The sequence below is a fragment of the Asterias amurensis genome, chromosome 19 (genome assembly GCF_032118995.1).
Source record: "Asterias amurensis chromosome 19, ASM3211899v1".
In the NCBI taxonomy this organism is placed as follows: Eukaryota; Metazoa; Echinodermata; class Asteroidea; order Forcipulatida; family Asteriidae; genus Asterias; species Asterias amurensis.
The window spans coordinates 10,274,917-10,298,698 of NC_092666.1; the positions used below are offsets into that span (position 1 = coordinate 10,274,917).

General features: G+C 40.0%; 3 protein-coding genes across 3 annotated transcripts; 2 read left to right on the forward strand and 1 right to left on the reverse strand.

Annotated features, from left to right (window-relative positions):
* Positions 1–5,465: 5,465 nt before the first annotated feature.
* LOC139951506 (potassium channel subfamily K member 2-like) lies at positions 5,466–8,991 on the forward strand. The gene is made up of 2 exons (XM_071950437.1): positions 5,466–6,920; positions 8,338–8,991. Exons 1-2 carry the CDS (start codon positions 6,596–6,598, stop codon positions 8,916–8,918), a joined length of 906 nt encoding a protein of 301 aa, XP_071806538.1. The 5' UTR covers positions 5,466–6,595; the 3' UTR covers positions 8,919–8,991.
* Positions 8,992–10,972: 1,981 nt separating this feature from the next.
* On the forward strand, positions 10,973–12,625 carry LOC139951666 (potassium channel subfamily K member 2-like). Its single transcript, XM_071950648.1, has 2 exons — positions 10,973–11,592; positions 11,945–12,625. Exons 1-2 carry the CDS (start codon positions 11,268–11,270, stop codon positions 12,511–12,513), a joined length of 894 nt encoding a protein of 297 aa, XP_071806749.1. The 5' UTR covers positions 10,973–11,267; the 3' UTR covers positions 12,514–12,625.
* Positions 12,626–13,798: 1,173 nt separating this feature from the next.
* LOC139951477 (zinc metalloproteinase/disintegrin-like) lies at positions 13,799–21,975 on the reverse strand. The gene is made up of 8 exons (XM_071950388.1): positions 21,856–21,975; positions 21,101–21,242; positions 20,139–20,305; positions 19,503–19,586; positions 18,913–19,034; positions 17,034–17,162; positions 16,159–16,290; positions 13,799–14,529 (listed from the first exon to the last, which is right to left on the reverse strand). Exons 1-8 carry the CDS (start codon positions 21,973–21,975, stop codon positions 14,502–14,504), a joined length of 924 nt encoding a protein of 307 aa, XP_071806489.1. The 3' UTR covers positions 13,799–14,501.
* Positions 21,976–23,782: the final 1,807 nt, after the last annotated feature.

Genomic DNA, 23,782 nt, shown 5'->3' on the forward strand with positions numbered 1-23,782 from the left:
TGAGGTATTTATGAATAAAGCTTTATCTTGCAACTTTGTAGGACATCGATCGGTCTATTGTAAATATTACTACAATAATTGTCATTTAGCAAATTCTGTATTAATTTTTGCACAAGTTTATGGATGCAATTGTATTTGTGCCCAATATTGAAGGGTTTACCATGTTTTTACCTTAAAATCTTTCACTGAAGGAAATGGTCAATGAACAGTGTCACATAATCAATTTAAGAGTGAAAGGGGGTCAAGGGTTTAGGGTTGGCTAGGATTACGTTTAGAGTGGACACTGAGCTGCCAACCTATGACAAAATTCAAACAATGTCAAATCACATCAAATTCTTCTGCCTGGCTTCTCGCGCCAACCCCCGTTTCAAACGGAAGGTAGAAATTTGAGCGGACGATATTACTCTTAAACGAATTATAGCTGGATTATGTGGTGTTTAATATTGACCCTTTCGCTCATCGGCGTGAAGTCGAAAAATGTAGCTAATTGGTTTATTAATTAATTATAAGTTTATTGTTAACATCTTGAACACCCCTTGGGTGGATACGTTTTTGCGCATTGTCTTTACTATTATTAATCTATACAATAATAAGTGTATAACTGAAGTACTAATACATAATTTACATTTAAACGATAGCTGTGCACTAGATGGTTGCTCAATGCGGCGTATAAATGCGTTAAAGAAACATTGATAATTGGTTATTGCGAACACAATGTAAGCACTTTATGTAATCCACCTGTCAAACACGTAGAAGTTTGAGATCGGTCGGCCATCTTTTACAGAAATCATTAAAGTCACCTGGAAGTGGTATTTTTTTAAATAAAGCTTTTGTCACTAAAATATGTGTTTTTACAAGAGGAATGTGAATAAAAAGTTAACTAAGGTTTCACAATATTAGTTTTGATTGTTTTTACAAATTTACGAGTAGGCCCCGACCCGAGAGGGCGCTGTTCGTGACGTAATTCAAGGCGCGATATTTGAAGAGAAAATTTGTAGTCAGGCCCCCGTACATTACGTCTTTCAGATACCTTCTTCGATTTCCCACTAGCTGGAAAAATTGTTGGGACGGCGTCGTGTTTAAGAATGGCTCTTCTCGTTATGTCAAATGAGTGGTGTATCCCGGATTCGAAGCACGACGGCTCGAAGTGTTCGCTGCATAGCGCTGAAAAAGACGTCGGACCGGACCACTTTGCTCTAGTTAATCTGACTTTCGCAGCCCACAACCGCCTATACTTGGGATCTGCAGGAAATAGATGAAGACTGACCCCATCTTTAGTTGTTTTATACCTGGTCGGCATTGCCGGAAAAATGCCAGAAAAAAAAACCTTTTTCGCAGCGTACAAACTCACGTCTTAGAATGACATGTACTTTTGCACGTGTGTTTATCTACGCATCGAGGCAAAGTCTTCCTTTTCCTACGTCACAAAAGGGGTAGGCGGAGTCAACCCCCCAAGCACTTAATTAATTTTTTTAACATATAAATCGTGACAAACAATTACTCAAAAAATTGTTTTTTTTGTTAATAAACATATACTCTTATGTTTAAAAGAAAAAAAATCCTATTTCCAGGTGCCTTTAAATAGTACAAAAAACTTCACAAATGTATTTTCTGTACTTGTTCAGTATGACTGTCATTAAATCGTTTTTCTGACTGATCTTATATTTTTTTTTTCTTTTCTTGCAAATAAAACTGGAAATTTGCCATTTTTAACTCTGGAACTGGAAAGGTGCATTGATTGCGTGAATGTTTATCTATTTGTGCGTTCCATTAGCTTCCCGTGTCAACCCCGCGGTGCTCATCCGGGTAAACCCCTGACATGAGTAATAAAATGGAATGATCACACTCGCCCTCTCGTGGTGACGTCATGCACCTCGGGCCAGCCCCCAAGTGACCCGTTCCACAAGCAGCACGCTTGGGGCTGCCTGATGACCCGGGTGAGTCCCTGGAATTACGTCTAAAGCTATCGAACATACCAGGGGCTGACCCACCCTTTATACGCCCCAAGTAATATTTATGCAGGAGTACGTCACAATTCTAACCCAAAACGAGGCCAAAGGCGCAGCCACCAGACGGCAAGTGGTGGCGGACCTAATTTGGGGTAAGAACTATGACGCCTTGAATCCGCATAGACCTTAATCACGGTGTGGCCATCTTGATTTTACACCATTCCAACTCATTGTTTCTAAACTGAGGCTGGACGAAATAATAATATGGTGCCATGTTTGCGCAATGAATGCTAGCATTCATTACTGTTGTGGAAATAGGGAACATAAACAAGATGATGACAGCGTGATAAAGGCGTATAGATGCGGTGCCACCCGGTGAATCCTGAAATAGCGCCCTCTTGTGGATTAACCTCGCCAATTAGCTTCGAACACAAACTTTGGAATACTAACCATCGGTGTGTGTGTGTGTCCTGGCAAATATTGGTCCAAAAAAGAAGATGGAACCTTACCGTTTGAGTAGGCCTAATTATATTCAAAGGTGATGCACTCGTAAATACTCTCTTCCGCTGCTCAGTAATTAATTTTTTTTATTTTTTTTTCCCTGTATGAACAAACAAAACCACAACCGATTCTTCTTTTTTGATTAACTCAAAGGAAATCTTTTAATTCATTCGCCAATTATTTTACAATGTATAAATTCGTATGGTAACTAGCAAGCAAAAATCTAAACCAAAAATTCGCTATGATCAACGTTCGGTTTTTTAAGTAGCAAAACCAGATATCCTTGCCTGAGAAAGTAGTGAGGATGTGCATCGTCCGTCGCGTTGTTCAACCAACAACTCCCCTCCCCTAACTAATTATTTCAATGAGTACACTGTCCGCAAAAAGGGTTTATTTACCCAAAAAGGCTCGTCATTAAAGACGAAATAAAACTTTTGTGGATTAATCAGGGAATCTTATCTGTTATAAGGAGATGATTAACAGGCGATTAATTTCTGAACCAAAATTTGAGAATTGTCACAGCTAGATTGCCTTGCACCTGCCGGAAGGAAACTTAAACGATTCTGAAACTAATTTTCTTTGTCTATAGACGATGTGACCTCTGACGTCACACGAAAACCACAACATGATTCGCGCGCATACCGCCGGGCAAAACCTTTGTGTTTTGGCAGCTAGCTAGAAAGTGTACGCAATCTTATTGTGACTGTGCAACTCAGTGCCCGGCGAAACATGACGTATAGAGTGTTTTGTCAACAGAGGGCGGTTTGAATGTAAACATAGGTCACATCGTCTATTGGAGCGTCATAAAGTTGATGTTGTTAGGGATTACCATGTGTGTGGAGCATCTGTTGTATCGTAGTGGGGCTACACTCTCTCAGGATTGTGTTCGGCATGTCACTAAAAGTACGTGAGAGGTTACATTATCCAAATGCGTTTTATATAATAATATAATCACTCAATCAATGGTTCAATTCCCTCGGCATATAAAACTTTCCCCTTGCCACCTCTTGGATGCCGATCTTAACAGTGTACTTTTAGTACCAGTTTACAAATATGTGTGTCAGCGATGCCAACGAGTGGTGAAAACTGCTTAGCACTGGACCAAGGACATCACTCGCTTTTATACAAGGGTGTTTTGCGATTGTTTTCAACTGTTGCCGTGTGCGGGATGTCAGCTATTTGGACGTCTGGTTCGCCACTGCAGTGTAAACAGATAGAAAGTGCAGTGTTTACCTGTTTACACTGTTCATTATGTTTAATTTGTTTTGTGGTTCTTAATAATTATGCTACTCTCACACTTGGGCGAATATTCTTGCGAATATGGATATTTGAAACTCGCGGTGAATTCGCCCAAAATTTGCGAATTGATAGTGAATATTTTCCACGTTCGCCCTCGGTCACCCATCGACCTGTCCGTACCAATATGTTACGAATTTTTACGAATGCTTAACAATGCTAGCCAATGATTGCCAATGCCTTACAATAGCTTACGAAAGTTGCCAACGCTTACGCACGCTTTACCAACGCTACTAATGGCTACCAATGCTTACGAAAATTTACGGCGAATGACTGTCTTCGCAACATTCGCTGAAATTAAAAAGCGCTTTTAATTCCTATGCTGTTTCACATTGTTGCTTACGAATGAAAATATTTGACAATCGCTCATACTTCGCAATATTTGCAGTGGCTTCGTAAGCGTTCGTAACCAATTCGGAGCGGTTACCCGTCACTAGTTGGTCTAGTGGTAGAACCGTTTGCCCCCGGAGTTGGATGTCCCTGGTTCAAATTCCGGCAGTGGTCTACAAAGTTTTTGCTTCGACTTATATTTAAAAAAATCGTTGGGGGACGGAAATTTATCAGTAGTTTTTTAACATGATTTTTCAACTGATCGATTTGGTCTAGTGGTAGAACCGTTTGCCTCCGGAGTCGGGTCCCTGGTTCAAATTCCGGGAGGGGTCTACAACGTTTTTTGTTTCAACTTAGATTAAAAAAAAAAATCGATGGGTGACGGAAATTTATCAGTAGTTTTTTTTAATGATTTTTCAACTAATCAAGTTGGTCTAGCGGTAGAACCGCTTGCCTCCGGAGTCGGATGTCCATGGTTCAAATCCGGGGCGGGGTCTTCAAAGTTTTTGTTACGCGTGAGTGTTAAGAATTTGGATTGATAGTGTTTATACAACCTTACGTAAGTCACATCATATTAATCGGTGGTCACGATTCTCGTTTTGTTGGCCCCTTGTACCCAACCGTAGAACAAAAGTCATTTGAATTCACACGAAATCGGTGTTTAAAAGGACGGACAATAGCCTACTCGCGACTCGGCAGATTCTAAGTTTGGGTTCCAAAGACGTACGGGTAAGAACTCCAACATCTGGCTGACTGCGCTGGGTCCACGCCGGTTTGTGAGCTTCGACGACCGGGCTAGCAGCCGTGAGGCCGTAGCCCGGTGACTTCTAACATCTCCTGCTGACTGTGCTGGGTCCACGCCGGTGTTTGAGCTTCGATGACCAGGCCAGCAGCAATGAGGCCGTATAGCCCGGTGACTTCTAACATCTCCTGCTGACTGTACCGAGTCCTTGCCGGTACACCGCCGAGTAATTACCACCCAGTAGAAAACCCCACGGATCCGCCCCCGACTGGACGATGGCAGCGACGGGACTTCAAGCCCCTACTTAGGGTTTCAACGGAGGTAACGTCTCCCCCGTTTCACGCGTTCCGTTACCACCACCCCTATTTTAATTGTATTTAATTTATCTTAATTGTATTAGATTATTTACAATTATTATCAATTTTCCAAATGTATGTATGTATCTCTTATAGTTTGTTGTTCTAATCCTTGGCTCCCATTCACATTAATTCAAGTGCGTTCTCCCTTTTAATTTCTCTGAAGTTTTTCATTTTGATTTTTCCAGGATTTTTCAACTGATCGAGTTGGTCCAGTGGTAGAACCTTTCGCCTTAAGAGCCAGGAGGTCCTTGATTCACATCTCGGGCGTGGCATACAACATTATAAAGGTTTACAAGGTGCTACGGCGCATACAGCAGCCACAGCCAGGAACACCGGGGCGAATCCCTTGTCTTTTCGATAAGTGTACACATTCCCCTTGTTGGCATCCCAGAGGAGACATCCTTTGTTCTTTCCATCGTCCCTGTACTGTAGATTTTCCCATAGACTTTGTACTCAAAATTTCTTGTGGAGCACCCAGGCCTTTAGATATTTCCTATGGAGTCCTTTTATTTTCCCTGTTTTGTTTTGTCCTTGGTCTCCGTAAGGTATACTGGAAATGAAAGCACTGGGTTCTTTTACATGTGTTGCACAACTGGGCCCAATTTCGTGGCTCTGCTTACCGCCGAATTCCTAGCTTACGGTCACGATTCCCCCGCTTGCGTGCAAGCGCCGAATTTCTGTGCTAGCTTTGTAATCATAGAATATCTAGTAACGTGGAGTACACACGCGCAGAAGCCAAAATTCGCCGCTAACCCATGAAATACGCTCGCCGTAAGCACAGAATTTCCTGCTTCCGTAAGCGCCGATTATGTGCTTACGGTAAGCAGAGTCATGAAATTTGGCCCTGGTCAACCGCAAACAGGAACCCTGGAGACACAACAAAACCGTTTATCCAGGTGGGGGTCATTTGAATAAAGTAACGGTACAATGATAATTATGTAAAATCTACTGGTACTAAAAGCAAATGTATTTTGTTTTCTTTGTACATAATATTATGATAGTGTTTGTCAAACAGTAGGCCCAAGTATCGTGCAGTTTATCTAGCCAGCCTATGTCAGTCAAGAAGGAAGGCCTCGTCAACACCATTCCACCTTGATCTTTATTCTGCCTGTCGCAGCCTTACAACGTGTCCACATTCTCTGATGTCGTCCATCCAACGCCGTCTTGGTCTGCTGCCTCTTCGTCTGCTGCCTCTTCGTCTTACTCGTCAGTGTTCTTGGGGTTCATGCTGTCATACAAGGTGTACATCTGTTGTCAGGACGCCTTCAAGGTGGACCTGCCCATATCCAGTTCTCAATTCATGTATGATGTACCTGGCATTTGTTTTCTTACGTGAAGTGTTCTGCAAAACAAGACTTAATAACTAATTGATTTGCTCTTCAAATCTGAAAGGTCTTGAAGTTTTTGTTTTTTTTAACATGAAGGCCTGGAAGAAGATATCCATTTTAACTGTTACCCTTTGCGTGTACATTGTCCTTGGCGGGGTTTTATTCATACACTTGGAAGAAGAACAGTCACGGGAGGCACAAGTCCAATTTATTGACTTTGTCCAGAACTTTTTAGCGAACAACAGCGAGTGTGGTTTGAATATTGACGCGACCAGGCAACTGATTCAAGAAATAGAAACTGCCACGACAGACAGAGTGTCAACTATTATGTACGGTAGTCCTGCAGGTGTTGTGAAGGAGGTTTGGTCCTTGCAAAACGCTGTTGTGCTTTGTTTCACAATAGTCACCACAATGGGTGAGTTGAATTTTCTTTCAAGTATTTTCCAGTAAAAAGGTAATACAAAAATGTTGTTTCACTTTTTGTCTCTAACTCATGGGAGTTTTGTGGCCGAGCGGATTATAGCATCTGACTAAAGTTCTGGTGGTTAAAGTCATCGGGATATGGGTTCGATCCCGGTCGTGACACTTGTTTCCTTGAGCGAGACACATAATCACAAGTACCTGTGAGGGCAGAGATAAAACGCGCACAACATAGGCTGTATACCCCCCAAGTCGGCTGAGATGGTTTAAAGGCACTGTACACGTTTGATCATTATGGTCAAAGACCAGTGTTCTCACTTGGTGTATCTTATCATAAGCAAAAAATAACAAGCCTGTGAAAATTTGGGCTCAATTGGTCATCGAAGTTGCGAGAAAATGATGAAAGAAAAAAACACCCTTGTTGGACGAATTTGTGTGCTTTATTGGAATAAAATACTTCTAGCTAGAAGTCTTGTATTATTTTAGTGAGAAATTATTTCTTTCTCCAAAACTACGTTACTTCAGAGGGAGTCGTTTCTCACAATGTTTTACACTATCAACAACTCTCAAATGCTCGTTACCAAGTCAGTTTTTAAGTTGATATTTGTTTTGAGTAATTCCCAACCGTGTACCTTCCCTTTAAGGGAATGAATATGACCCTGTGACCAGGGGTAACAATGGCAAAAGCTCTTTGTCGGGCCGTATAAAGCGCTATATAAAATTCGATTATTACGGAGACGAACAAATTTATTTCGTGGTAAAGAAATACAATTTCGAGGGGACGAAATATTATATCCAGGGATCAAAATACTATTTCTAGGGGACTGTTCGAACCCTATCTTGGAAGGTCAGGATGCTTGAGTCTTTGAACATAATATATGTTTATTCCCGTGTAGTTACTGCTTGTCAAAGAACACAGCACACATTACGAAAGAGTTTGGTTTTACTCGTGGTTCGTTACAAGCACACTCGATCACAACTTTCCCCAGGCTTCAAAGTTTTATTGCCTTATGTTGGCTTTCTTAACATCCTTAATTTCATAACCACAACAATAATTATAGCAATACTACTACCATTATACTATTATTAAAAACCCAGTGCAGACCGCGGCCCAATTTCAAAGAGCTGCTAAGCACAACAAAATGCTAAGCGGGAAATGTCTTCCTTGATAAAAACAGGATTACCAACCAAGTTTCCACATGATTTTAAGGATAAGCAAACAACAGCTGAATGCCAGTAACAAGCAATATGCAACTAACAGAAATTTGGTTGGTAATCCTGGTTTTATCAAGGAAGAAATTTCATGCTAAGCAATTTATTGTGCATATCAGCTCTATGAAATTGGGCCCAGCTTATAAACTTTACGCATATTCTGAAGTGAATACTTTATTTTTAATACTTTGTTCTTTTAGGATTCGGATGGATCACCCCGAAGACAAAGGCAGGCCAAATGTTTTGCATATTTTATGCCATAATTGGAATCATTCTGGAGGGATACATGCTATCTGTTATCGGCGACACATTCCACGTCTTCTGGTTGAAATGTTCCAATCTTTTCAAAAAAGGTGTTGCGTGTATCAAATCGAAGCGACGGCGAAGTTTCTTCGGTACAGCAGCAATTATTGCCACCATTTGGGCCATCCTCATAGTTATCCCCGCAGCCATTTTCATGCAAACTGAGAACTGGTCTTTTCTGACAGCTCAATATTTCAACGTTGTCTCACTCAGCACCTTGGGGTTCGGCGATGTTGCTCCTTCGCACGCTGCTCTTCCGTTTAAGTATCATACAGTCTTCAATGAATGGGCGTACAGGCTTGGTGTCATGCTCTACATGTTCCTTGGTATGGCGATTATTTCCATTGTTTGCGTCGGTGTCTGGCGCTCTCAGAAGAAAAACATGAAGAGGGCTGTTAGTAGCACTCGACTTCGTCTGATGAAACGCGGGATTGGAAAAAATAGCATCAGTCAGAACATTGAAGAAGACATCGAATAGACCATTGATGACCAAAATACGAGTTGTATTGCCTTGCGGTTAAAAGCGCCGGTCGTGACACTGTGTTCAAGAAACTTAAAGGAACACGTTGCCTTGGATCGGACGAGTTGGTCAAAACAAAAGCGTTTGTAACCGTTTTTTTATAAAATGCATATGGTTGGAAAGATGTTTTAAAAGTAGAATACAATTATCCACACAAGTTTGCCTCGAAATTGCGTGGTTTTCCTTCTACTGTGCGAACTAACATGGTCGGCCATTTATGGGAGTCAAAATTTTGACCCCCATAAATGGCCGACGTGTTAGTCGACGAGGTAAAAGGAAAACCACGCAATTTCGAGGCATGTTTGTGTGGATCATTGTATTCTACTTTTACAACATCTTTCTACCCATATGCATTTTATAAAAAACGGATACAAACGCTTTTCAAAGACCAACTCGACCGATCCAAGGCAACGTGTTCCTTTAACAATGGTTGCTTCTAGAAATGGGGAGGTAGTGCTTACTGCTCTACCAGCCAGGGGCCTATTTTATGAAGCCCGTAACCACAACAATTTGCTTCGCAGGAAAGTTCGTCCTTGGTAAAAACAGGATTACCAATCAAATGTCCACGTGATTTTCAGCTGAATACCAGTATCAAGCAATATGCAACAAATAAAAATTTGGTTGGTAATCCTGTTTTTACCAAGGAAAAAAATTCCTGCTAAGCAAATATGTGTGCTTACAGGCTTGATGAAATTTGGCCCAGGCTTTTGATTGATGATACCCGAGCCTACATCCGAATGAACTGTAAATGGGGTAACCCTGTTTCAGCCCTAGGAGTAAGCCCCTAAAAAAAATAATAAAAAATAGATTGTAGCTCACACCATGGAGTGGCCTTCACGCCTTGTGTGTCTTGCGACTTGCGACGTTCATAAAAAATATAAAAACATTAAAGAAATAACAAATAATAACTAGAAAGACGTTGAAAACATTGGCTGCTCTGATATTTTGGGGGAAACATTTGTATACAGCTGTGAACAGTTATTTTTTTTGAGGACAGAATGTCATGAGAAATTATTTTGTTTTTTAAGACCGGTACGTATAAATCAAGTGGTCGCATGTCCGAATACTGCACTCTCCACTCTTTAGTGTTTAGATATTGAACACTTTTCTGAGCATAAGTTTTGTACCCACTTTTCCCACATGTTTAAGTTTAAAGGGAAAGTACACGTTTGGTAGTTACTCAAAACAAATATTAACTTAATAACTGACTTGGTAGCGAGTATTGGAGAGCTGTTGATAGTATAAAACATTGTGAGAAACAGCTCCCTCTGAAGTAGCATAGATTTTGAGAAAGAGGTAATTTCTCACTAAAATAATAAAAGACTTCTTGCCAGAAGTCTTTTATTCCTATCATATTTTCTCATCATTTTCTCGCAACTTCGATGACCGATTGAGCCCAGATTTTCACAGGCTTGTTGTTTTATGCTTATGATGGGATACACCAAGTGAGAACACTGGTCTTTGACAATTACCAAACGTGTACAATGCCTTTAAAGACACTGTACACCTTTGGTAATTGTCAAAGGTTTTCTAAATTAATTGGTGTGTCTCAACATATGCATACAATAACAAACCTGTGAAAATTTGAACTCAATTGGTCGTCAAAGTTGCGAGATAATAATGTAAGAAAAAACACCCCTGTCACACGAAGTTGTGTGCTTTAAGATGCTTGATTTCGAGACCTCACGCGTGATGTATCGAAATCAAGTCAAATATTATTTTACTGAGTAATTACTTCTTTCTCAAAAACTACGTTACTTCAAATTCTAAATCTGAGGTCTCGAAATCAAATTCGTGGCAAAATACTGCTTTCTCGAAAACTACGTTACTTCATAGGGAGTCGATTTTCACAATGTGTTAAACCATCAACAGCTCTCGTCGTCGTTACCAAGTCAGTTTTTATGCTATGCTAACAATTATTTTTGAGTAATATTACCAATTATAAGCACTGTTTTTACGCTGTGTTTAAGTAATTTTTTTCTCTGTTCATCTAAAAACAAAATGAATAAAAGTATAAAGAACTGTTTGCTTGTTTGCACTCGCTTTAATTGTTGACCGTCAAATTAATCACATGGAACAGAAGCCTTTGGAGCGAAACAGAATAGTTTTGTCGCTTGCGGGTTATTTAAATAAACTGCGTACGCTAATTAGGTTACAAATGCTGGTCTGTAACTGTACATAAAGTAATTTTGTTTATATGTTGTATGTGAACTATTAAAATATCACAACATACTGATTGCTCGAATATAGACCTTAATGTTGTATTCAAATCTGGAATAATCTAGTACATGTAGTGGGTATTTCAGAATGAAAGCCTGGAAGAAAATATCTGTTTTATCTGTGATCGTCTGCCTGTATATTGTAATTGGCGGTGTTGTATTTATGTACTTGGAGCAAGGAGAGTCACAGAGAGCGCAAGCAGAATTTGTCGACTTTGTAAAGAAATTTCTGGCGAACAACAGCGAGTGTGGCATAAATACCAATGCAACGAAACAACTGCTGAGGGACTTCGAGATAGCCAGGTTAAACCATGTGGAGGTTGGTTTTGGCGGTCACCCGGCTAAAGTGAGGCAGCAGGTGTGGTCCTTGCAAAATGCTGTCGTCCTTTGTTTTACGATAATTACCACAATGGGTAAGTTGTTTTTCTGTATTATATTCTGACTAAAAGGAAATCATAATTACGTAGGCTGGGACTTAAAGCCCGGTTCAAACGTCCTGATTTTCAAATCGCAACCCAGTTGAGCTGCCTATTCTCATCGGTAACCATTTTGTACTACTGACTCCTGGGTGGAGAGAAGCAATTATGATAAAAAGTACCTTGCTCAAGATCGCAAGTGTCGTGACTGACATCGCAATGATTCGAACCAACATTCTGCAATAATTACAGAGTCTGAGTCTACCGCCCTGGCCGCTTGACCAAAAACGCCCGTCTATTCTGCGACGAAATAAAGTTGTTGTTTCTTTCTTTGTATTTTCCCCAACAGGATTCGGTTGGATTACCCCTAGGTCGTTTGGAGGTCAAATGTTTTGCATTTGTTATGCAATAATTGGAATTCCTCTGGAGGGATACATGCTATCTGTTATTGGCGAAACGTTCCATTTCCTGTTTTTGAGATGCTCCAATCTGTTCGGAAAGGGTGTAGCGCGTATCAAGTCAAAGCGATGGCGAGGTATCATTGGTTCATTTGCAATCATTGCCACCATGTGGGCCTTCCTCATAATAATTCCCGCAGCCATTTTTATGCAAACGGAGAACTGGTCCTTTCAGACGGCGCAATATTTCAACGTGGTTTCACTGACGACCATTGGCTTTGGTGATGTTACCCCTTCGTACGCAGGTCTTCCACTAATGCAGCAGACCATTTTCACCAAATATGCTTACACGCTTGGTGTCATGCTCTACATGTTCCTCGGTTTGGCCATTATTTGCATCGTCTGTGTCGGTGTCTGGCGCTATCAGAAGAAAAATATGAAGAGGGCCGTTAGCAGTACTCGACTTCGTCTGATGAAACGCGGGATTGGAAAGAACAGCATCAGTCAGACTATTGAATAAGACATTTGATACAAGTGTCATTCACACGACATCAATTTAACTGAGGTACCTTGCTTAATTTTAGCTGAGGTCTCGATTTCAATTCAAATATTTCAGTGAGAAATTACTTCTTTTAATAAACACTACGTTACTTCAGAGGGAGCCGTTTCTCACAATGTTTTGTACTATCAACAGCTCTCCATTGCTTGTTACCAGGTAAGGTTTTATGCTAACAATGGTTTTGAATAATGACAAATAGTGTCAGTAGCCTTAGCCAGGGCCCAATTTCATAGAGCTGCTAAGCACAAAAATTTTCCTAGCATGAAATTTCTTCCTTGATAAAAACAGGGTTACCAACTAAATTTCCACGTGATTTTCAGGATAAGCAAACAACAGCTGAATACAAGCAATATGCAACGAATGAAAAGTTGGTTGCTAATCCTGTTTTTTTTTTTTTTTTTTATCAAGGATGAAATTTCATGCTAAGCAAATTTGTTTGCTTAGCAGCTCTATGAAATTGTGCCGTTGGTCACCAGTAGTAGTTGTGATGGAAGTAGGGGCAGGCAGGTAAGGAGATGATCCTTGGTCTGCCGCTCTCTGCATTCACATGTGTTGGGACCTGCAGTTACCCACTTTACCATGTTCACAATACACCATCAGACTCTTGTGCGCAACCCGGATATGAGTCTTCCATGTGGTCCATCCAGTATGAGTACATGTACCAGCATATCATCGAATTGGAAAACAATACAAATAATAACAATGCTCTGATTTTGTTAATACTCATTTAAAGGCTCTACCGGCAAGTCAACGTTTCCTTTCGAAGGGTGAAAACTGTTCTAAATTCTTTAACTTGAGATATTGTAAGTAACAAATATACTAGCCATGCCACAATAATTGACGTAGGTTCAAATGAAGAGTTTCTCCAAAGGCATCTACAGTCATCTGGAGATAATCTGCAGGAGATTCGTCGCTGGTGATTGCAACAGCGCCCTCTTCCATAATAAGATATATGCATCAAGTAAAACACAACATTATTGTCGTTCTATTTTCATTCTGCAGTTTATTTCTTTTCAAAACAATTAACAATTCTTATTTGGTTAATTGAAACAACTCATTCCTATACCTTGCCAGTTGTTAAAGTATGGCGGGGCTTTTGCTTTTGTGTATGAAGTTTCTGATGTATTCCCGTAATACGTACTATGAACATTGCACTAGCATTGTACCGTTAATTGGTGACATTCTCCGCCTCGCCCCCGCCCCCTTTACTTTGTTTGCGTGATTGATTTGACCCCCTCCCCCCCCCCCCCCTTTTCAGCTTTTTACCTTTTTGTTGTGTGATATTATTAATAGCCTTTGAGAAAGACTCTGCTAGGGTCGGAACGTAAGTCCGTTAACTTTTTTTTAAAAACCATGGCTATGGTTAGGTCCTTAGCTATGGCATAGGTAATTATTATTCCTCATGTTGTTAAAGAAGAAATTGCACAGTTGGCAGTGTCCAATTAACAGGATTAATACGAATTGAAATATTTATAAGTAATTATTGAAAACCCATTGGATAGGCAACTACGATTAACGATTTGGTTGCAATGTGGTTCTGACCAATATGATCATCAGTCATTATTTACTAAAACTTAAAGCAATCGCACAACATCGGTAAACAGTATTTTCCAAAGGCCCACACTTCGTGTATCACAACCTATATATAAAATAACAAACCAGCTGGGAAAATTTAGGCTCAATCGGTCATCGGAGTTCGGGAGAAAATAACGAGAAAACCCATCCTTGTTTCCGCACAATTCGCCGTGTCATGACATGTGTTTAAAATAAATCCGTTATTCTCGATATCGAGAATTGATATTGTTTTAATGTTTTCTCAAAAAGTAAAGCATTTCATGGAATAATATTTCAAGGGAAGTCTTTCACCACGACCTTCTGTAAACCCTGAAAATCTTTGAATCGGTAAAAGGAAAGATCTTCTCGTAGCTGTTCAGTTCTGTTCTTCCTTCCTAAGCATCATCATAGCACGTATTCCTACTGTAAATACAAGAAAGGCAAACGGACATTCGTTGTTTAAAGGAACGTTACATAATTGGTAAGAAACAACAATCGTGAAGATCGCAGATTTACGAGAAAAAAAAACTTACACAGTCTAATGATGATGATAGTTGAAAACATCCCTTGAAATATTTCTGTCTGAAATTTCATATTTTATGAGAAATAAATAATCTAATCTCGCGTTTGGAGTTTATCGCTCAGTGAGCGTTTTATTCACTTTTGTTTTGGCATCGATGCTATGCAAAATTTGTGATCGGTTTTTCACTATTCTCTCGTGACCCAGATGACCGATCGATCTCGAACTTCTACATGTGTCAGTTTGTGCATGTGGTGGATTACATAAAGTGCTTACACTGCCAGTAACTTGTTTGCTAGCAAAACCAGTTCTGTACTGGTCCTTTCAATAATGATTGTCATTGTTTGATAATATAGAGTTAACATAAAACGGCACAACACATTTTCTTCTGTTCTTCCCCCTCCCTTTTTCTTCTCCCCCTGCTATTTATTCAAACATTATAAAACTATTTTACCGAAGTATTGTAAATGTCAGTGTTTAACGTATGATCGTTAAATGTTGGTTCTGTAATAGTTGGTAAAACAAATAGGTCTTTAAGGACAGTCTGACACAAATTTATTTTTCTGAAAAAAATAAACGAGAAATTTCGTTTTATTTCCTCCCTAACGGTAAAATATTGTTTAACCCACATGTTTTAGGAAGATAGCCCTATTAACAGAAATGCTTTTGTATTTGCTGCTCCGATACATGTCTTGAGATACATGTAAAAGTAGTGCAGATTTTAGTATGATGCTATCTGAAGGAGACACAATAATATTTTTGGCGACCTCTTATGAAAAAATGTATAATACATTGCTAAGCCAGGTAATGTATGCTAAGTTAAAATAATTTAGTGTTCAACATAATAAATTTGTGGTTTAACATTGAGGCTTTTGCTTCCCTGTCATAATTTAAAAACAGTAAATTGTATGTTATTTTAAATATTGTTGTAACTCTTCCCTGTCATGATTTAAAAACAGTAAATTGTATATTATTTTAAATATTGTTGTAACTCTTCCCTGTCATGATTTAAAAACAGTAAATTGTATATTATTTTAAATATTGTTGTAACTCTTCCCCAGCGTGATGGGGGTATGTTAATTTTTTAACAAAACAAGAAATACAATCAAATCAGTTATAGGCACTGGATACTATTGGTAATTGCTCAAAATAATTGTTAGTTGTAAAAACTTACTAGTAGTGATCAATAGAGATATGTTGATAGTATAAAACATTTTTGAGAAACAGCTCCCTCTGAAGTAACGTCGTTTTCGAGAAAGAAGTTATTTCTCACTAAAATAATTGAATTTGATTTCGAGACCTCAAAATTTGATTTTGAGGTCTCGAATTCAAACATCTGAAAGGTTTTTCTTTTCTTCAATTATTATTTCACAACTTCGACGACCAATTGAGTTCAAATTTGTACAGGTTTGTAATTTTGGGGGATTAGTTTAGATACACCAAGTGAGAAGACTGGTCTGTAACAATTACCGAAGGTGTCCAGTGTCTAATAATACTGTAGTCATATCATAATATATATTTAGTTGTCTTACCCAACAAAATCGCAGTAGTAATCTCTGCTGCATGAGGACCAATCCCAGTACACTTTGTATTTACTCGCCCATGGTGACATTATGTATTTACCAGGACCGCATATTGCTGGTTTGTCATGTTTCATCGACAGGCTGTGTGAAGAAGAATGTAGTTACAACCATTGAAAAAAAAAAATACAAAATCGTAAAACAAACCATCATTGTGGAAGTGTCGTGGCCGAGCGATGAAGAGCACCGAATTCAAACTCTGGCGTTTCCGATCAGCAGAGTGTGGGTTCGAATCCCCAGCCGTGACACTTGTGTCCTTGAGCAAGACACTTAACCATTGCCTCGTCCTTCGGATGGGACGTTAAGAAGTGGGTCCCGTGCGTTGTGTAGTGCACGTAACGTAACCCAATGCACTTAACGAAAAGAGAAGGGGGTTCGCCCCTGTGTTCCTGGCTGGATTGGCGGCATATTGCGCACAGCACCTTGTAAACCATTACATGTTGCTATGCAAAAGGAGTAGATCTCATAATTCAAACGTAGTCCCACATACCTTGCCGGAAATACTGTATGTGTCAGCGCTTTGTGACGCCCTTCAGGTGTATAAAGCGCTATATAAATATCGACTATTATTATTAGTATTGTTCCATTATCCCAGCCAGGGGGCTTGACTCAATTTGGGGTCAGTATGACCCAGTATTTGTGTCGGAATGAGACAAGCTGACGTCGATTCCGATTTCAATACATTTTTTAATTCAGTGTCTCAATCAAAATCATGACATTTGAACGCTAGGTGGCAGCAGACTTGCATGGTAAGCTATAGAAAGTATGACAAAAGTCATGAAAGGCTTGCTAAGTTAATATTATCCAAATGACTACTGGTGACGTACTTATGACCAATCTCGTGACACATGGTACCTGCCGTAGATGTCAGACTCCGACGTTTGGTGACGGACGCGGAGCCCTTCTTACCGCACGACCCAACGTTAGCAAGTCCAGTTTTACCTTTAACGGGATATCTGTATTGAAAACAAAAAAGTGTATGCAGGACTTTTAAAGGTAGTGGATACTATTGGCAATTGCTCAAAATAATTATTTGCATAAAACGTTACTTGATAATGAATAATGGGGAGAGGTTGGTAGTATAAAACATTGTGAGAAACGGCTCCCTCTGAAGTGGAGTTGTTTTCGAGAAAGAAAGTAATTTCCACGAATTTGAATTTGAGACCTCAGATTTAGAATTTGAGGTCTCGAAATCAAGCATCTGATAGCACACAACTTCGTGTGACGAGGGTGTTTTTTTCTGTCATTATTATTTCGCAACTTCGATGACCTATTGAGCTCGAATTTCCACAGGTTTGTTATTTAATGCATATGTTGAGATACAGCAAGTGAGAAGACTGGTATTTGACAATCACCAATAATGTCCAGTGTCTTTAAGCGAACACACATTTTAAACGATGTACTAGCATTGTTGTCGAAAGTTTAATAAACACTGAACGTTTTGAAAATATACATGCTGGACTCACTAGTATTACAGGGAAATAACTTTTTTTTTGTTTTTTTTGCTGGATGACGTAAACGTATAAAAGTCTATAGATGGATTGAACATAGCCCAACTCTCAGCCAATGGTAACCTTTCATGCGTTCACGTTTCATCCAAGATGGTGGTCATCGATGACGTCATGTGCAACCTATCTATGTGTGCGTTCGATTAGCTTCCCTGGGTCGACCCCGCGGTGCTCACTCGGGTAAACCCCTTACAAGAGCTAACCGAACGATCACACTCGCCCTCTCGTGGTGACATCATGCACATCGGGGCCATTTCAACAAGCAGGGCACATGGGGCTGACCCGGGTGAGCCCCTGTATTGACGTCAAAGCTATTCGAACGCATCGTGGGCAGACCGGGGTGGACCCAGGGAAGGTAAACGAACGCAACCAATAACCATGTAGGCCTCTAACTGAAGGTGTACGTCTTAAAATGTTGTCATGTGCATGAGGTTAATTATAATTAGGGGTGCGTTCGACTTGCTTCCCTTGGTCGACTCCGCGGTGCTCACTCGGGTCACCCTGACAAAAGCTAATCGAACGATCCCTTACCCTTTAGTGGCGATCTCATGCACCTTGTGGCCATTCCCAAGTGGCCCGTTCCCTAAGCAGGGCACTGGGAGCTGACCCGGTGTGGTGGTTTCAACTTTCCGTTGTGTTCAGTTTTCCGAATGACCAAATACGGTAGCATTACGTCATGCGATGCCTGCGCACAGCAAGCGAAAGTAGTCCATTTTTAGTGCCGTATTGAGTCATACCGTTACCCTCCGGTAGCTGTCATGGCGGCGTCCACGAGTCGAGTACAACTAGCGGCAAACGCGTGGATCGTATGAGTTTTTTTTTTATGCAAGCAGAGTGTGACCTGCCTAAAGTTATACCCATGTAAAGATGGGGCAAGAGATTATGTGACTACACAGAAAAGAATCGTAATATAAACAATTTGGGGTCACTGCTGAGAGAACTACAGTACTCGCCAGGGTACTCACGGCGGTATCCGACAGGTCACCCGGAAAACTGAACACGCCGGAAAGCTAAAACCGTTCGAACAACGCGATGATATGACCGACTACGTCACCCGGAAAACTGAACACGGCGGAAGACTGAAACCGCCACACCGGGTGAGCCCCAGGAATGACGTCAAAGCCATTCGAAAGTACCGGGGCAGATCGGGGTCGACCCCGGGAAGCTAATCGAACCAAGCATCGTGTCAACAACTTACCCAGAAACAAATGCTGCATTGTCCCAGTGTGTTGGATCAGACTCGGGTGGATTTGCTATGCCGCAGTATGCTCTAGCCGCCCTCAACGTCAGTCCTATGCTTTCATTTGATTTGAATACCGTCTGTTCATAACGAGGTTAGTTCAAAGTTAGAAGGTTCTCGTGGTTAGTTTTACACAGGTTTTATAGCATAGTTCACACAACAGGTTTTAGATAAGTACTATGCTACTCTTGACAGGACAACGTTTTCTTTAAGCCTAAACACATTTCGTTGCTTTAAATTATTTCTATATGAGTTGGGAAAAAGATAGTTCCAACGTTGATTTGTAGTTCATTGTTGTAAGTGATTTTGTGCCACTTAGTTTTGGATAATTATTTTATACAGTTTTCACACATGCTTTTTCTCTTAATGGGATGATATTAACTTGAAGATTAACTAAAGCAGTGCTTATGAACAGTTGGTTTTGGCTAGGTTTTCGTTTTTTGAAAATGTTGCGTCTACGTCTACAGACGTTTTGTTATCCCATCCTTCAACCATCATTTTCAATTTTAATTAAACGGTAATGCAATTTAATTAAGGCTAGTTAGTACCTCGTCGGCAAAATAAGCTGCATGGACTAATTTTGGAACCAAGTTTGTCCCGACGAGAGACGGCTTCTGGAAGACGTTTTTTACCTGAATGTAAAAATAAAAATAAAAACTCATAAACAACAGCAACAACACGCTCAAATTAAATGAAAAAAGAAATGTTATAAATTGTAATATATGGACACGAGAGGGCGATATTCTTCCAACTTTGGGTGCTTCCTAGTTAAACAAAAAAAGGTTTATACTCTTCCAAAGTAAATCCACTCATTTCAAGTTTAATAAAAACCTCTTCATTGATGATGCCAGCAAACTTTTTGTTTTTAAACGGGGGGCTAAGTGTACAAACCAAGGACACTATTTTTCAAAACCTGTTTTTAATCAGGCCATGCTTCTCAGTTGATTAAAAGTGTACTCTGTGAGTGTTAAGGCCCGGTCACACAGGCCCCGATAACGAGAACGAAGACGAGAACGATAAAAATGCATGCCCTCGATTGGTTGAATTGCTCCACGCAGAATACGCCCACGCTCATTCAACCAATCGAGGGCGTGCATTTTTATCGTTCTCGTTTTGTTCTCGTTATCGGGGCCAGTGTGACCGGGCCTTTAACTGGCCGATTCTAAAAAACATTATGTCCTCACCAAATTAAAAAGTGCCAAGTATTCAGAGTGGAAAGTGTCTCCAGCTTGCTGCCAGGCTTGGAAGTCGTAGAACATTGCCAGCTCAAGATACTTAGTTGACTGTCCATCACACGAGTAGGATTCAAAACCAAAATCACCTTCGTCGATATCATCAACATCTTCGTCCTCTATGAAAGAAAGAAAATGTAATAACTGTCACCCTACAAGCTGCATTCAGTTATATGCATGTTATAAGATCAAAGTTGACCAAAGAACAATGAGAGGGGACAAATTGCTCTTTGACTTAAAGGCAGTGGACACTATTGGTATTACCAACAATATTTTTTGTAAGCATAAAATCTTACTTGGTAACGAGTAATGGGGAGAGGTTGGAAGTATAAAACATTGTGAGAAACGGCTCCCTCTGAAGTGACGTAGTTTTCGAGAAAGAAGTAATTTTCCACGAATTTGATTTCGAGACCTCAGAATTAGATTTTGAGGTCTCGAAATCAAGCATCTGAAAGCACACAACGTCGTGTGACAAGAGTATTTTCTTTCATTGTTATCTCCCAACTTCGACGACCAATTGAGCTCAAATTTTCACAGGTTTGTTATTTTGTGCATGTTGAGATACACCAAGTGAGAAGACTGGTTTTTGACAATTATTAATAGTGTCCAATGTCTTTAATGCCTCTTTTGCTGGTTACCATACTTTTGCGGACGCGTAAAGTGGATTGGCCACACGCCTATATTAAATTGTGCCAGCACATGGACGTTGTCTCAACGGCAGATCTCTGGCAATTTTCACGAGCCTCGAAGTGTGACGTCAAATGTTCATACTAAGGCTGGGGGATCTAAAAGACCGTGCAAGTCTTGGTACTCGAAATCTTTGATCCGAATGCGTGTGTTTGTCTTTGTTTCCAAAGTGGTCCCGTTTTGTTTTTATATGATGCTTTTGACGTGCACTGTCTGGTATTTCTTACCCGTTCCACACATAACGTCGTCGTCACTGCCCTTGTACACGACATGAGGATGACCAAGTCCTAAGGTTGCCATCTCCAGTGCAGATTTCCCGCTTAATGGTTGGACTACCATCGTTCCCTTTTCATAGAAAATGATTGCAGTCTACAAGAGAGTAAAAATGAATAGTACAATATTATTGTTAGTTCATTCTGAACCCAGCAATTGGTAACGGGCAACTTGAAGGCAACCAATTGCAGTGCATGACCACTTTAGTAGCACATGAGTAAAAATTTTCAACCACGATGTCTTACGAACCCACAAGCACGCACGTGCACAAGCCAAAATTCCCCACTTACCCGTGAAATTAATACGCTTGACATATAAAGCGCACGCCATTATTCGCTTTTTCCGTACCGTAAGCCCTGATTCTTTGCTAGTCCATGAAATTGGGCCATGGTTTGAAAAAACCTCGTCACTACTCTGGTATTACCAAAGGGTCCGGGGTGGATTTCACAAAGAGTTAGGATTAGTCTTATCTCGAGTTAGGACCAGTTAATCGTCCTAACTTATGACTATCCATATGGCTGCAATTTGTAACTCTTTGTCAAATCGACCCCCGGGTACCTTTTTTTTTCAATACACGTTTATTCCATACTCTTGTTGAGAAAACAAAAACAATTGTGAGAATTGTAGTGTGACCTTTTGTAGGACATAATGAAAAAAAAAAAAAAGTCCACAGATTTACAAGATTTTTAAGTTGTCAACAAACACTTACCAATCCATGACTGGTTTCTGCTGAGACAATGGACTCCGGGTCAGAGGTGACCGTTCCAGAGTACATACGATCTGTACGGAGTGGGATCTTAACTTCTCCTTCTTCAAATATTCTCACCATTTCTCGCGTGACAACGCCTTCGTCATCATGACGTAGGTTCAAATGAAGAGTTTCTCCGAAGGCATCTACAGTAATCTGGAGAGAATCCGCGGGGGATTCGTCGCTGGTGATTGCAACAGCGCCCTCTTCCGTTTGTATCTTAGGGTAGACAATTTCGTACTCAGGTGCTGCATTAAAGATAGTGGACACTATTGGTAATTGTCAAAGACTAGTCTTCACAGTTGGTGTATCTTAACATATGCATAAAATAACAAACCTGTGAAAATTTGAGCTCAATCGTTCGTCGAAGTTGCGAGATAATAATGAAAGAAAAAACACCCATGTCACACGAAGTTGTGTGCTTTCTGATGCTTGATTTCGAGACCTCAAATTCTAAACTTGAGGTCTCGAACAATTCGTGGAAAATTACTTCTTTCTCAAAAAATACGTCACTTCAGAGGGAGCCGTTTCTCACAATGTTTTATACTATCAACCTCTCCCCATTACTCGTAATCAAGAAAGGTTTTGTTATGGTAATTATTTTGAGTAATTACCAATAGTGTCCACTGCCTTTAAGTAAACAACATGGCAACAAAAACGTGTTATAAGCTATCTTGATATCTCGTGGAGTGTCTGGGTATGGGTACATGTCTAAAGAAAAAACACCAACAATGGCAAAAAGAAGTCGATAATTAACATTTTAAATAATTGATGCAGACATTATAACGGTGACGGTGTCCATCAGTCATCGGGGCATGGGGGATGATGATGATGATGATGGTAGATTTTTATTTCAGGAATATGCAGCGATTAAGTCGAGTCTTGGTGTCCGAGAGGTCATTCGGTTTTGACACTGGACACTATTGGTAATTATAAAATACCAGTCTTCTCTCTTGGTGTATATCTCAACACATGCATAAAATAAAAAAAACAGTGAAAAATGCGAGATAATAATGCAAGAAAAAAAACACGCTTTTGTCATACGAAGTTGTGTGCTTTCAGATGCTTGATTTCGAGACCTCAAAATCTAATTCTGAGGTCACGAACTAAAATTCGCGGGAAATTACTTCTTTCTCGAAAACTACGTTACTTCAGGGGGAGCCGTTTCTCACAATGCTTTATACTATCAACCTCTCCACATTACCAATTAAGGTTCTAATAATTATTTTGAGTAATTACCAATAGTGTACACTGCCTTTCAGAGTCTGTCGAATAAGTTCACTAAAAACAACACGAATCGACATAATATTATTATCTGTGATTTCCACAAGTTTCACAACAAGGTTCTTACCATCGTCGTGATCCTGGACTCCAAAGATTCTGTATACATCTGAGGAATCTAGTCGCAATGCTCTATTCTCAATCAAAGCTGACAGGTGACCAGTCTCTTCGTTTGAGGACAACTCCTGTGAAGAATGTCACATGTTTCTTATTTTGTTAATAATTAATACTAAAACAAATGATTGAGTGCACGCTTTACCTAAAAAGAAGCAAAGTAAAATAATCAAACATTCATACGCACACAAAGTACAAGAAAGTATAAAATCTAAAATTAATATTCCGGTGTGCAACACAAAGGCACAAAAATGACAGAGAAATGATAACTAAACAAACCCTGATACATACTGGAAAGGGGAGTAGAAAACGGCTCCTCTACAATTAACATGAATACTTTACCCCACTTGGCTTGGCCGAAACGGCAAGTGCCAACGACACAACTACCAGTACTGAGATCTTCATTCTGTAGGACTTCAGTTTTCCCTTTTCACGAATTTGTGAAGCATTTTTATACTGAATTTTGCTCATCTCAACGTGAACAATAATGACA

Coding starts and splice junctions, on each gene's coding strand:
- LOC139951506 (XM_071950437.1), top strand. CDS start 6,596: ATGAAGGCCTGGAAGAAGATATCCATTTTAACTGTTACCCTTTGCGTG. Junction 6,921..8,337: donor CACAATAGTCACCACAATGG/GTGAGTTGAATT, acceptor TTGTTCTTTTAG/GATTCGGATGGATCACCCCG.
- LOC139951666 (XM_071950648.1), top strand. CDS start 11,268: ATGAAAGCCTGGAAGAAAATATCTGTTTTATCTGTGATCGTCTGCCTG. Junction 11,593..11,944: donor TACGATAATTACCACAATGG/GTAAGTTGTTTT, acceptor TTTCCCCAACAG/GATTCGGTTGGATTACCCCT.
- LOC139951477 (XM_071950388.1), bottom strand. CDS start 21,975: ATGGTGAGAATATTTGAAGAAGGAGAAGTTAAGATCCCACTCCGTACA. Junction 20,306..21,100: donor CGACGTTATGTGTGGAACGG/GTAAGAAATACC, acceptor TTTCTTTCATAG/AGGACGAAGATGTTGATGAT. Junction 16,291..17,033: donor TGTCACGAGATTGGTCATAA/GTACGTCACCAG, acceptor TTCTTCACACAG/CCTGTCGATGAAACATGACA.